Raw genomic sequence first — 14,672 nt, 5'->3', positions numbered from 1 at the left:
GCTAATGGACTTATATGACTCTGCCTCAGTTCTAGACTTAATATTTTAACCCACTGCCACTTGCCCTTTCAATTTAATGCCATCTGTTTCTAATGGCCATTTAACATTAAGATAATGACAGTAATATTATCTGCCTAATTAACCATGCAGACTCTAATGGTGCACTAACTGGTTTAGATAAAAGAATTTGCTGGTATCTCCCCCTACAGAGAGAATACTAGAAAATGTGATAAAACATACCAGAAGTAAACAGTGTCCCTGGCACTCAATAAGTGTTCATTCAAATGCCATCTACTCAGTATATTTAGACAATCAGTGCTTTAACATCTTTTCAATGTCTTTATGTTCCTACTGAGAATTACGCCTTATGCAATCATTGTAAATCTTTCAGGAATACCTAATTGCATGTGCTTTCAAGCAAATGAATAAGCATATACACTTGTTCACTTTAATGGAAAGTATGATGCCAAATTTCCAGTACACTAAGATTACCGAAATTTGGTTTTGATTATGAGAGGCCTTTTTTTCAAGACCTACTTGAGTAATTTCAGACAACACAGAACTGGACAATCAAAAACTCATACTGATATGCCCTTTCTCATTTACTTCCACTTACTTCTTTGTGATTATTTTTCTGTCAGGAAAAAAGTATTGAAGTTTGGGGCAGAAAATGCTACTTTCAGTTCCTAAATTGTCTGGGAATGCCACATCAGAGATAGAAGTAAATGTGCATTCATTTATGCCAACCGAACCAAACATTTTCCATCTCAAAACTCTGAATGAATGCTTATGAATGAATATGTAGTATCCTTGAATATATTGGGGATACCCCATGGCATAGCACTGTATTTTTCTGGTAAGACAGCTGATTATCCAAACAGGGAAAACAAAGCAGATCTAATCTATCTGAACCTCACTAAAATACTTGACACGGTGTCACCTCAGGAAATGATAAGTTATGCTAGTGAGAATGGGGATTAGTACAAGAATGTAAAATGTTTAAGAAACTGACTCCAGCTGAAATGCTAACAAGTTGTGCTGACAGGGAAACTACTGGGTTGAAAAGGGATTTAAGTGAAGATTCTTATTGACCGTTTAAAAGATCAGATCTCATGGAACATTTCAAAGATTAAATTGGCTGACATGAGCTAATGAAATCATCAGTAAAGAGGAAGACCAAGAGGTCATGTAGAAAGATCTGGATGGCTTTGAGATAATGGCAATAAAGAGCATGAAAATCAACAGAGCGAAGTTACACTCTCAGGGACCAATAAGAATTTCTGCTATCAGCTAGGAGTTGCTTATCTGGAAATGAAAAAGGAGAAAGAATTGCTGTGTATCAGTTGATCACAGAGGGTATATTTAGTCTAATAAATTAAATGGTGCCAGGAAACATTCCCAGACAATACTGGAACAGTATTATTCAGGATGCTCCCTCCTATTCTTTTGGTCCATGCCAATTTGCACTCTCACAAATAATTCTTAGTCATATTTCAACACTCACAGCATGCAAGGCGCTTTTCTCTGTGGCAATGTGGGTGAGATGTGTCTATGCTAGTTTGTAGGTTCAGAAGTTTAATAATATGGATGTAGGCTATTCCATGCCAGTTGAACTCAGTGTCTCAGAACAAACCTTGGAGCAATCTTTAACCCTTGACATACAATAATCCATAATTTTCTAGTATAAATAGACAGTCCTGGCCAGGAGGTATAAAATACGGTTTATTAAAAAAAAAAAAAATCTTTTGGCTTCCAATCAAACAAGATTCTGAAAAAGCCCTTCTGCAAAAGTAATGCATGCAAAAAATTAAGCCAGATCTTGATCCTTTGCTTAAGATAGTCTATTATGAATCTCTGTGGTTTCGGAGACACGGATTGGAAGAGAAACCCCACAAGGTGCCTTCCAATCTTATTTTTCTTTGAACATTTAGAGGAGCAAATACGCAGCTTCAGGAAAAAAAAAGGTTATGCAGTCTAACCTTGAATGAAAAATATTGTTGCAATTTTCAAATAAATGAATGTGAAGAAAACCACAGGTGACATATTTGGATTGTAATAGAAGGGAAAGGAAAGAGACTACAGCACTTACCTCATTCTTCAACTTGCTTCCAGAGAACCTTTAAAAATAAACACATTTGATTATTTTTTCATAAACAACATTTTTTAGAGTTTGTATGTATACATAGACACATATAAAATAGATATATAAAAACAGATTAATTAGAAAAATGGTCACATTTCTCCAAATGTAATTATAATAAAAACGATGCTTTTTTCTTAACTTCTTCCACTGATTTGCAGGTGCCTGGATATCACAAAATCTATTGACATCTTCTAAATCATGATCATTGTCCAAACAGTAAAGTGAAAATCCCAGTTTCAGTTCTTACTTTGGATCTTTGCAACTTTACAAATAGCAAAAGGGCAGCACAAGTGCAAGTTCCTAAGGCCTTTTCCAGCAACATAAAGTTTTTGATACAGCTGAGTAAATTCAGAGTAGAAGAAATATATCTAGAACTTACACTTCACAGGAAAATTAAGAAATCATGGTGATCTTCCACTCTTTTTCACCACAGTATTATTCTGATGGAGGTGAAGTGCGTTTCTCAGATCAAAGATTAATTAGCTGGCAAAAACGTGTTGCAGTATAGTGAATGTCCTATTAACTCTTCAGTGCAGAAATTAGAAAGCACATGTTTTAAACTAAAACTACTAAAGAATGTGCAACATACAGATTCTAACGGACCAGTATAATGATAAATGTTGTTTGATTATTGTTATTTCCTGTTCTGCTAGCAGCCAACTGATAAGATACTGTGGGCAACATGAAGTCTTATTATTAGTAGCAGCAATATCATGGTTTCATGCTGTCGAGATGCTCTGCTGGTTGGACAGAAAGCCAGAAGCTGAGCAGGCCAGGCAGAGGTGCCTGACAGTTCCCACCACGTGATGATCCAGCGTATGTCACCTACAGAGTTCCCTTGGTTGCTGATAGATGAGCATGAAAGAAGGCATCACTCAGTTGATTACAACGTTGAGCTCATTAGCTTCATAGCTAGACGTATTTGTTAGGGACTGTGGATTTCCACACATGCAGCAAAATGTACACAGAATGTACGGCAAAAACCCAAGGCAGCACCTGCTCCTCCAGAGCCTTAACTGTTACCTAAAGCTGCCCTTCACACAGGGCTGTGGATACTAACAGTTGGTGGTGTTAGGTGGGCTCCTTTCACAGGGCAAGGCTTGACATTTAAAAGAACTGGGAGGTCAAATTTACAGTGGAATTTAAGAATTCAGGCATCTGCAATTCTGCATTTAAGGACTATTGTACTTGGCTCATTACCTAAATATTAATAAATGAATGCCAGTTAGGTTTGAAATGGCAGTAGAAGCCTATAGTTAGGCAATGAAACGGAGGCCCATTGCCCCTTCTAATCTTTGGACAAGCTGCCATCTAACATGCAAGTCTTGTTTTAAAGGCCCCCATAGGCCTGTATCTGTGCATGGGCATGCTGTGATCTGATACCATTATTAACCCATATATTTTCCCTGCTTACTTCTGCTTGGTCCAGGAACCGTTTTTAAAACTCACCTACCAGAAGAGACATCAGACAAAGGACAGATTTTATGATGGATCATTATATGCAGCCGCCAGCAACCGGGAGATTCAGTCTCAGTTTTGAATCCCTACACTGCCTGACTCTTTCCTTACCTGTTCTCAACCCCAGGCTGCTATGTCATTCTCCTCACACAGACAACGGTGTGATGGCCCAGACTGTGTCAAACAAGCATTTAACTCTTTGTTCCAAATCAGCTAGGGAAGCAATTTTACTGCTGGACCCTGAAAATTCAGCATCCCATACATGATATCAAGGTGTCTAACTAGTGAATCTAGTGAGTACTCCTGAAAATCTTGCCATCTTTGAGTGTATACCCTTGGAAATCCCACTGTGAGAAATTTTGCAGAGCTTCCACTTCCTTTGCATTCATTGCTGCTAGATTGAGCTTTACATGGAACAGGCACTGGCTGACACAAAACTAAGGACTAAGAGTGCTTATATTTTCTTAAATGAGAAGAAGTGTCTTTTAGTCCAATAAATGAGCATTTTGTTCATGACAATTCTGTAGGATAAAGGAACCCCATCTCGCTGTATACCAGCAACACTTCCACAGTTCTGGATAAACACCAGACAAGGAAATGGTATATTCCAGACTATTATAGCTTAAGCCTTGCAGTGGAAAGATCCCTCCTTTTAAGCATCATTGGCACCATCATCCTCAATTTTTACACTTGTCTTATTGTTTGGAAAAAAATCTCTTTGGATATAACCTAAATCTGCCCGCAGCTGGATTTTCTATGTGTGATTATAAACTCATTTATTCCTTTCCTTTCTCGGAGTACCCACTTATACAGGTATACTGCCATAGACAATGAAAGCCGTCATTCAAGCCATATGTGAACAGAGACATTTGTTTTACGAACTATTAATCTTTGGCAAACCAACAGGCAGCTATCGTTAACGTATTGATCCTGCTAGCTGTCCCTTAAATAAATATAATTAGAGCTTCCTGGGTTAGGTTTAAACTGATATTAGCCAGTCAAAGGACCTGTAAATATTAATCTACACTGACCCCTCCCTCCTGCCCACAGGTGCCAGCTTCACACCATTCTCCAGACGTTTCATAATGGGAAGCTGGCCTGGGGAAAGAACTCAGAGGGTGACACACAAGCAAACAAAATGACACAACTGTTCTGGAAATGGTGTTTTGCTGCCTCACACAACCTTGAACAAATCCCCTGCTGTCAGAAGTTGATGCAGCTCTACACTGACTGTGGTGGGGTCATACTAGAAGATGCTAGCTAAAGATTTAGAACAACCTCTTAAAAAAAAAAATAATGTCCTGGGGGGGCAAGCAGCTACTTAAATCTAGGAATGTCAGACATTGAGATATGCAGTAATACTAGTTCTGATATCAACAAAAATTAGTGTCCTACAAACACCTTCCTAAGGGAAGGTTAAAGTTAGAACTACACTGACTATGCCTCAGAAGTTATGTTATTGTACCTGGTCAAGCCTTTTCCAGAATACACAGAGTGGTAGTATGCACTGCTTTCTTTAATGCCAATTCCATAATAATGATACCTGTGGGGGGGAAAAAAAAAAAGAGGAGTGTTTATGAGTGAGGTGTCAAGAAAAGCAAATGGTCAAACTGATTTTCAATGCTTTCTGAAAACTCTTCTTAACAGTCTTCTTAACAGTCTTCTTAACTCCTTACACTGACATTGAACAAAATCTGATCTCATAAAAACCAGTATTGTCATTATTTGATCCAAAAATCAAGGATAAGATTGTCAAGAATGTGGCAATCTTCTAGAGACATGTTACATCTCTTTTCCCCTATGTGCATTCTCTTTCATTTTACTTCATTTGTTGAAAGGATGCTGGGTTTGATCTAGCAGGTTTATTTTATCGGACTTGCCACCGTTATATTTAACAGGCCCACAGAGCACTTCTCAATTGAAAATAAGTTTTCAATGTACCCTATAAATGAGTGCTCAGCCTTCTATGACTAGAAATGCTAATGTGTTATTCATTCTTCTCTTACGTTGTAGACTGACTGACTCTGAATTATTTAGCCACTTAAGCAGTTCTCAGCCACACTTGTCTCCCTTGCTGCTCTCCTGGATATTACTGCTCCCAAATAGAGCTGGTAGAAGGAAACCCATGCTTGTTTCCCAGGCACTGCAGTGCTGAGCCCAACACCTTAACCAAAGACACTAAAGAGGGTGGGTTGGTGCTAAGAAAACTGGTTACCTGCTTTCCACCGATTTTTCTACAAAATAAGTGACCTTCAGGAGAAGGGCATGAGAGCAAGCTGAGGGCAGCTTTCTTTATCGGTTGTAGCAAAGTTTGCTTGAGTTCATCTATCAAAGGTGATAGGCCCTGTCCTATAAATTCCACTCAACATTTAAAAACTGATTATGTTAAACCAAATTTGTCTAAGAATGTTACAGGCAGTATACTCAGCTTCATTTGTTATTTACTGAAATTAGCTTGAAAGCACCCTGGCAGCTGGTTTAACTAAACTGCTTCAACATAAAACCCTTGTAGTTCAAGTACATTGCATATAAGCCAAGACTAACACAGAGGTAGTGCTCTGCAACGCACTGCACTAATTTCACTTTCTCAAAAGCCTGAAGAAATGCACACTTGAAGACATAAAACTCCCAGCAAATAGTTCACAGAACACACACACACAAAAGTTTTCAGCTCTTCTCTGCTTTTCCTACTGATGACTGTTAAAAAGAAGTCTCCATTACCGTTGGTTCTTGTATGGGACAGTCATAGATAAAACCAAATCCCTCAAATGCTTCATATTTACAAAGCTGACTAAAGGCATTAGGTACAAATGATATTTAAGAAAATGTTCATTAGGGCGATATATTTGCTTAGCCTATGTAGCTTTGAAAATCTCAGCTGAAATAGTCATTCTGTTTCTGGACAGTGTTGTATGCCTTCAGGATTTCAGAGCCAAGAAATGTGACGGAAAGTGACTGCTGTTAAACATCAGAGCTGTTTGTCTACTGTTTGTCTGAAACTGATGACTCTGCATAATACCTCTATATAGCAGTGGAACCTGGCAACCCACTGGAAGGCCAGAAGTTTCTTCCCTATTTCATTACTGTTAGTTTTCTTGCCCTCTAAGTGTATTTTCTGAGGGATGTGGTGAACTGATCATTTTTAAATACCTGCTAATACTCAGAAGCTCAGACATAGGTCTTCATACTTTCACCACAAATTAGAATTCCCTCCTGCTAAACTTGGAGCAGGCCAGAGGCAAGGAAAAACATTATTTCTTTACATAGTTAGAATCCTGTAACTAGATTATTCAACATCTAACTCAATATTAACATCTTTGGACTAGAAACAGGAATTGTTCTATGATTTGGATTCTCAGGTTTCCAGTGATAGGCAATATACTTCTTCTTGCTGCAGAGTGCCCCAAGATATTAGAATTTACCATCATGACATTTTGTTACATAGAGAATAGATATTTTCAGTACCTATTCTATGTGTATCGAAGGCATAGCAGTTATCTTTAGGATTTCCTTCAGCAATTTGCATAGTTGCATTTTTAGTACTAAAAAACCGCAGTTTTCCAGTCATGACACAGAAGCAAATTAAAAAATATTACAATCTGTACTTTTCAAGCTCTCTCTGGCATACTTCACGAAGTAATAAGGTATGAAGATTTTTATTCTCCTATAACTCAAAGTCATTAGCTGAATAGCTTATTTTGGGCTCCTTGTTGAGAATAGTGTACCCATCCCAGACACACTGATAACATCTTTAACCTAAAACTTAAGTACCTTGTTTCTGTCTCCTTATGCACATATTTTTATGTGTCTGTACTATATATGTATTTCTGTTGTATAATTAGTAAAATGAAAACAGCCATCATAAGGAACTTATTCTCAATTTTTGTAAGAAACCTTTTAAAAAACAAGCTGAACTGCTTTTCTCTTTCAGTTTCAGTGGTCTGTTGTAACATATGTTCCTATGCAACTAGTAGCCCTGATTTTAGCATACACTGACACAAATGATAGCTGATAAGGAAATGATAGGCTTAAGCTGTTCAGGGACTTGCAATAACTTGTTATCACAGGGCCAGCTGCCATATCAGTTTTATTAACCCACTAAATCACTCCTAATAAATAAGATAATAGTTTTCAGACATGATGGATAAAAGCTAAGATTCATCATTGATCAAAGTCTACAAAGAAATTAAATTGTAACCTGAGCTCAGACGTTCTTCTGTGTGTACGGACTGAGCAGCATATATGTTTTCCCACATAGCTGCTCCAGGTAATTCGTGTGAAGATTTTAACTGAATTCTAGCAGTGACACAGTATGTTCAACACTACCTATGCAAGAAGGTGGATCCAGAGCCAGCTGCACAGACAACTGTTTCTTATTAAATGCTAATCTAGGAGGGGATTTTGCAGCATTTGTCATGCCACAGGAAGAGAGAAAACTTGTCCTGCGTTCAGTAACCTAAAGTGATTACCATGAATGAGAAATGAACAAACTTTGTTTATACAATTGTGTCCAATGTTTTTACTTTCTTAGCCAAATGTTTAACTGAGTGTTTTAATACTGACACTTTTGTACAAATGGGTTGTTGGATGAGAAAGATAAAGACTTGAAGTTCTAGGATTTATTAGACCCATTAGTCTTTTGTCTAGAACTGGAGATGACAATAGCTGCTTGGAATCAAAGGAGGAACTAACATTTGTGTTTCTCACACCTTAGAACAGCATTTGTATCTCACACCTTAGAGCAGGAGTTCTTTCTCAAATGCAGTTCATGGTCATGAGAACGCTAGAAAGGGCTCGTTTCAGTGCAGGAGGAAAATAACTTCTCTGTCACCTTGAAGATGATGGAAAAAGGAATTAATTTTCTTTACTTTCTCCTGGCCACAGCCAGTCTTTATCTATGTATGCATGCAGTGTCCAGTAAGGCGCTTTACTCCTTAGGAGTTAGCTTTTCTTTGCAATAGAAGAATAAGGATTCCACTGAGAGGAACTGCCTTATACTCTTCATTCTTTTGCATCATCTAGCTGGGTAGAGCTCTGGACAATGATGAGAGCTCCTAGGCAATATTGCCCTATGAAACACCACTGCCAGGAACAGCAAGTACTACTATTGCTCCTACTAACATTACATTGAAATAATGACAGCAACAACAGAAACAAAACAATGTCACTACACTACCATGCTTACAAAAATAGGTTTTAATCGCTGCTAAGATGTGTCTATTAGCAGTCCCATGCTTTGTCACATGCAGAAGCAGTACACAACATTTAGAGTTCATGCTGGCACACAAACAGAGGGTAAGTAGCCATGTACTGAAACAGATGAACAGCCCCTTAATTTGCTTACTAATTTAATGGAAATACTTCTGTAAATGATATTTGTGTGACTGACTGCTACGTGGTGAATGCAGAAATTAATGTGTTCCTCAGTGAGTCTGTGGTGCTGAGGGGAATATGGTCCACAACATCACAGACAGATAAACAGATAATCAGCAATCATTATTTACACTGCCGCTTCTCTATGACCGCTTGCTGCTGTATTCCATCTCTTAACTGGAGATTTTGTCACTTGTGCCTTTATAAGGTCCTTTTTTGCACAGCTAGAACAATGTAAATGTATCTTAGTGGAAATAAGAATTGCAGAGGAAAAAGTCTCTGTGGAAAACTCCAATGAGAAAAAAAATAGAAACAAATGCCAGATGTTCAAACAAAACCTGCTGATGGCGCATCCCTGTGAGGAAATTGTTCAAGAACAGTTAATCCATATGAAAATAAGGCACATAACGCCACCAAGGTCAGTAGGGATGTGGGATCTGCTGGAGAAATGTTGAGCACGAGGTATTTCTGTGCTAATACTGTTAAATGCCTTAGAGAAAAATATAGTGACATACATCCCTTCATAATTAATTTTGTAGCTAGATTCCCATGTCAAAACCTAAATTTGAAACATACTCCTTTACTTAATGGACAATGCAGAGAAATGATACCTTTTAGAAGTTTGGAATTTACTTGGATCTTGTTTATCAATTCATTAGATATGTCAGAACAAAAATGTAATGAGCATTAGGGAGACTTTTGCATTATAATTTTTATTCATTAAAACTTGAAAGTTATTCTTCAAATATGTTGGGTTATGAATCTGACTAGGGCTTAACAAAAAGCACTGATGAATTAGCAGGCTGTCATATCTTCCTGCACAGATTTTGAATGTCAGATCTCCTAAAATCTTAAACACAGCAGCAGCAGATGTCCACCTGTAAAGCTGACTAAGTCTATATTAGCTTACACCTGTAACTATAGCTGAACTTCACCACAGGAGGCAATACATGAAATCCCTCTTTTCCCTTATAAATAACCTTTCTAACACTAACTCCCCTCAAAACGTCTCTATTCAGCATCTACAGGTCATCTACAAAAATGAGAAATGAACTTAAGTTTCAGTCTCCCTTTGTTTTGAGTTTTGCTTACGAATTACTGAAATACAAGACTAACTTTGCCTTTCAAGGCTAAGTAATTCAAAATAAAGAGTTTTCCCAAACAAACAGAATGTTTGAATTTCTTCTATTACCACTAGTATTCCAGTTTTATATCTTATTCATTAGCAAAATGTTTCTTTGCTAATTTTCTGGGGTTTAGGGGTTTTTTTCAGTGAATCATTAACTCTTTGTCAAGGAGTCAAGGATAGTTTCATGAATCTTATTAAGTAAGTACATAAACACATTTGTAAATTTAAACATTAGAAAAATCCTAGGGCTACTCATATATTTAAAGACATGCATGTCCTAAAATATAGGCACTAATAATAAATGCTTAATTTCTATGTACACACAGAAAGCTGGACACAGTATCTGCCCTAATTTGCTCCTTGTAGCAATGTCTTATTTTCAGAAAAATCTATTCTGAAATGAATAGAAACATACATATAAGGATCTGTTCCAAATTTGACTTGAGATTGAACATTAAGTTTTTTGAGAGTTACTTTAAAAGAATAAAATTATTTAACTAGTCCTATTTTATGTGGAGTGGTATGGACACATTATTTAGGTCTAAACATTTTTTTAGGTTGGATATTGATAAACACTGAAACAACACTCTAAAGTACAACAGTTAGAAAAGCTCAGAGTCAGCCTTGGTTTCAGGCAATATAGAGAACTTTTGTGACTCCCCAGACAGGGACAGAAGTTGCCTAGAATTAACTCATAGCTTGACACTAGCAATACCCTACTCTTTACATTCCTCACATCAATAGACCACGCAGTTTTTCATTTCCTTAAGAAGCAGCATTCCCCTATTAAAAAATAAATTCAGGTTGGGGACAATTCATCAGTCCTTCCTCATCAGTCTTGCTATCAGGACACAGCGGGGAGGGTGGATGTAAAGAAATATGTTGCTATCACTGTTCACCAGTTTTACACTCTCATGGGCAAAAACATAAAGCCAGAACCAGAACTAATTAAATTTCATCACAAGTGATATATAATTATCTGTGATCTATTCCTACAGCCTCATCTTCCACACATCAAATATACAACTCAATTGGAAGCATTATTTTTCAAATTACTGCATTATGTTAAAAATTACTGCACTAAATTGTGTAATTTTCAGAGTTTTGAGAAATTGCCCACAACAAAGAGTAGACATACATCTTGTCAATTTATGACAATGCTTTTTTCTAGTGTCTTTAAATTAATTATTATGTAGAACTATTATGCAGAATTAAATTATGTAGAAAGATAAAAAGAGCATTGTTAGGTTTGCAAAAGGCAAATAAAATCACAGTTAAATTACACAGTTTCATAATGTACATAAAAGTCACCTGAGTAAATCCCCCTGCCGATTAGTGTCTATTATGGAAACATGGAAATACAGGTCATTCTCAGAATGTATTCTGTAAGCGGGTACAGAGATAATTGTGCCTTACTTTGAGTGTCCCCTTGTTCCAAGCCGCCTTGTGGTGAGGAGAGGGAATTTCTGACGAATGGTCTAAAGAGAAAATAACTGTATTAATTTCTGACACCGGTATACTTTCTTAGCAATTTGTTTGTTGTATTGTAGCATAAATACATGGTCTAATGTACTCTATGAATAAATATTTGTGATGTTTATGTTGCAACATAAACAATTAAGCGTATTTCACCCTGCAGGGGTCCTTCCATCTTTGTCCATCTTGCTGTGGGTCTCCAGTCTTCCCACTCATAAACTCCTTCCCACCCTTCTCACCTGTTCTTCCTTTCCATTTTCAGTTCTACAATTTAAAATTTAGTATTCTTCAGGAGGATTCTGTTTCATTTGGGTCCCTAAAGTACAACTGTATCTTTTGCTCCAGAGATCTAAACAGAATCAGAGAAAGATCTATTCTCTATCTACTCTGTTTCAAAAGTCAAACAACTAAAAATAAATTGATTTTTCACTTGGAAAGTGTGATTTGAAGGTTAAAACAAATAAATATTTGCCTCACAAGTACTTCTGTGTCCTCTACTATCCAAATGTTGCACAGTCTTAAATTTATGTTCACTGAAACCCTAGGAACGTTTCTGTTAGCTCTATGCTGCACATAAAAAATTCATGTTACGTGATTTAATCCAAGCAAAATATTCTGTCACTGGGCTGCTGAGATTGAGATTAGTGTCCAAAAAACATCCTAGTCTTCCTGTAGAGAACGATGTTTAAGTCTAAAGGTTTATTAAGTAAAAATGTAATTGAGAAATAGAGGTAGATCTAATAGATACATCTAATAAGTAGATAGCTGTCAAAACAACATTTAAATGGAAAGCTATTGTCTTCCTCATCTATACTAATCCATGTAATGAAAATTAGACATACACTTTCTCAGTATATCCAATTCAAGAGGGAAAAAAAACAGTAAGTGAACATTTTACAAGCTGGATTTTAAATCCATTATTGTTATTTAATTAAATTAATGCATTTTGCTATGTATGAACAATGACTAGATCAGCAGTGTTTAAAAAAAGATGATCCTTGAAGCATTTTTGGTTTCCTGTTTCACTGACTACTCAGGTTTTAATTTGGAGAGTTCACATCTCCCTTTCATTAAATGATTTCAGGATTAATTGTAGGGAAGGGTTGAAAAGAGGATGAATCAACAATTTTTCATTTAGGAGCTCTTTGTCTTATTAACTTTTATTCCCCTTCTTGTATTGCTTTTTGTGTCACATCTCACTTTACACTGCCTTTAGTATAATTAAAAGTGTCTTCCATGTCAGATTTGTTTGTGTGGAAACCCTATTAACGTCATCATCGGAAAGAAAAATAAAAGCTCTCAGAGAGAATGTCTTGTTTTGGTATTAAATGTGTATTTCAGTTCCATTCTCCTAAAGCTGATGTCACGAAATCCCTTCATATTCCATGTACATCAGCAGTAGAAAATGTGAATTTTAGGGGAATTTTGACAAAGGGGTACTAAATTGTGATTCTGTCAAAAAATTAATCTAACAAATTATGAAGGCATTTACTTTTTACCTTCCCAAAAGTTGCAGCACAGGCAGGTTCCAGCTTCTCTTTTCTGCAGAAGTCTAAATAATGTGCATAAAGGATGCATCTTGGTAAACAAACTCCTTCACAGACAATGTAGTTTTCTTCCAGCCTGTATAGAGAAAGAAACTCCCAGAGTAAGAAGCAACATGCCATGTCTCCCAATTTTCTTTGCCTTCTATTTTTTAGTACTGCTCTTTTTTCTTTTTTTTTTCAGTTTTATTGAAGAATTCCTCAAGAGCACACAGATGAGCTTCTCCTGAACAAAAGAGACTTTAAGGATTGATTTTACACTTGATGCTGTGGAACATGGAAAACCTGCGGCCAGGTTCCTTTTCTTAACGAGTCTTTTTCTGAAATGTCTGAAATGCCTTTAACATCTGTGCAAACATCTCCTCCTACTTTTGCTTTTTAATTTCCATGCTGAACCTGAAACTGTTTCTTGACCAAATGATACCAAAAAGCAAAGAACTGGCTTTTTCTGAAGAGTTTGCAATTTTATGTAGCTTCCCATTTGGTTTACAGAATAGAAGTTCTTAGTGACGGTCATTAAAGTAAAATTTTAAAAACTAAAGTAAAAAACTAGCTGTCTTCACTTCATTTAACTCTTGGTAACAGCTGAGTATCTCACTGTTGTCCTTTTTCTTTTCTTTATCGGTTTACGTTATTTGCTACTCCTGGGATTATGTGCAACAAATTTATTTCTCAAGTTACACAAATCTGTAAGAAAATACTGTGCAGTAAATGCTGCATACTGAATAATTTTGCACTGACTCACCAAACTCATTTCCTTACAATTTACACTCACAAGTCAGATGTAAACTAAACTAAGAAACCGGGTAATTTGGATTGCACTTATTTTTCAGTTAGAAGGAAAAAAAATAGATTTACAGTCTGCATTTGGTACTAAGTTCCCATTTAATTCAACAGCACACCTCTCTGATTTCAAGTGTGCTTTAATAGAAACATTTATCAATTAATGTCTGCAGAATTTGACCTCTTATTTAGCTAACTTTTTCCCAAATAAAATGGGAGTAAAGTTAGGTCTTCCATGGATGGTAAAATATTATAATGTCCCTTCCAGCCTATACCATTCTATGATTCTATGAAAATACAGTATAAAATGGTGAAAATCTAACAGTCACGCCCTTAAAGGATAATAATACAGGCATTCACAAATGTAATCCTTAAGTAACATTTCACTCCTATGCTTTTTTTGGATACATTTCATTGATAGCCACACACTGTGAGAACCTGACAAGAGATTTCTGTTAAGTGATAAACCCCTACTAACTGAAAAAGATCAGAAGTTTTGGGGATGGATGTCCTTATTTGTAGACAAGGCTGATCCAAAAATAGATAGACAGAGAGATAGATAGATAGATAGATAGATAGACAGACAGATCCAACTACCAAACATCTCACAATTCCACAAACGACAAAAGTTCTTAAAAGAGCTGTTGCAGATGTAGCCCTCCTTGCCGGCTCCGCTTTCGGGGTGTGAGCGACACCCGGGCTCCGTGCTTGCCGGCGGCAGCGGAGGGAAGGCGCGGGGGTGCCGCGGCCGAGCGAGCAGTCAGCC

The 14,672-nt window shown here is 36.8% G+C and overlaps 1 protein-coding gene across 1 annotated transcript in view; it reads right to left on the bottom strand.

Annotated features, from left to right (window-relative positions):
* The window catches only part of RFX6 (regulatory factor X, 6), a 31,798-nt gene extending 18,552 nt beyond the window's left edge, over window positions 1-13,246 (bottom strand). Inside the window, exons 1-4 of the mRNA XM_009874361.1 lie at window positions 13,079-13,246; window positions 11,520-11,581; window positions 5,067-5,144; window positions 2,090-2,117 (exon numbers count right to left, since the gene is read on the bottom strand). Coding sequence (XP_009872663.1) covers window positions 2,090-2,117; window positions 5,067-5,144; window positions 11,520-11,581; window positions 13,079-13,246 — 336 coding nt within the window. The remainder of the gene's footprint in view (window positions 1-2,089; window positions 2,118-5,066; window positions 5,145-11,519; window positions 11,582-13,078) is intronic.
* Window positions 13,247-14,672: the final 1,426 nt, after the last annotated feature.

Source organism: Apaloderma vittatum, unplaced genomic scaffold (genome assembly GCF_000703405.1).
Source record: "Apaloderma vittatum isolate BGI_N311 unplaced genomic scaffold, ASM70340v1 scaffold15058, whole genome shotgun sequence".
Lineage (NCBI taxonomy): Eukaryota > Metazoa > Chordata > Aves > Trogoniformes > Trogonidae > Apaloderma > Apaloderma vittatum.
The sequence above is the reverse complement of the archived record's forward strand: the minus strand, read 5'-3'. Positions and strand labels throughout refer to the sequence as shown.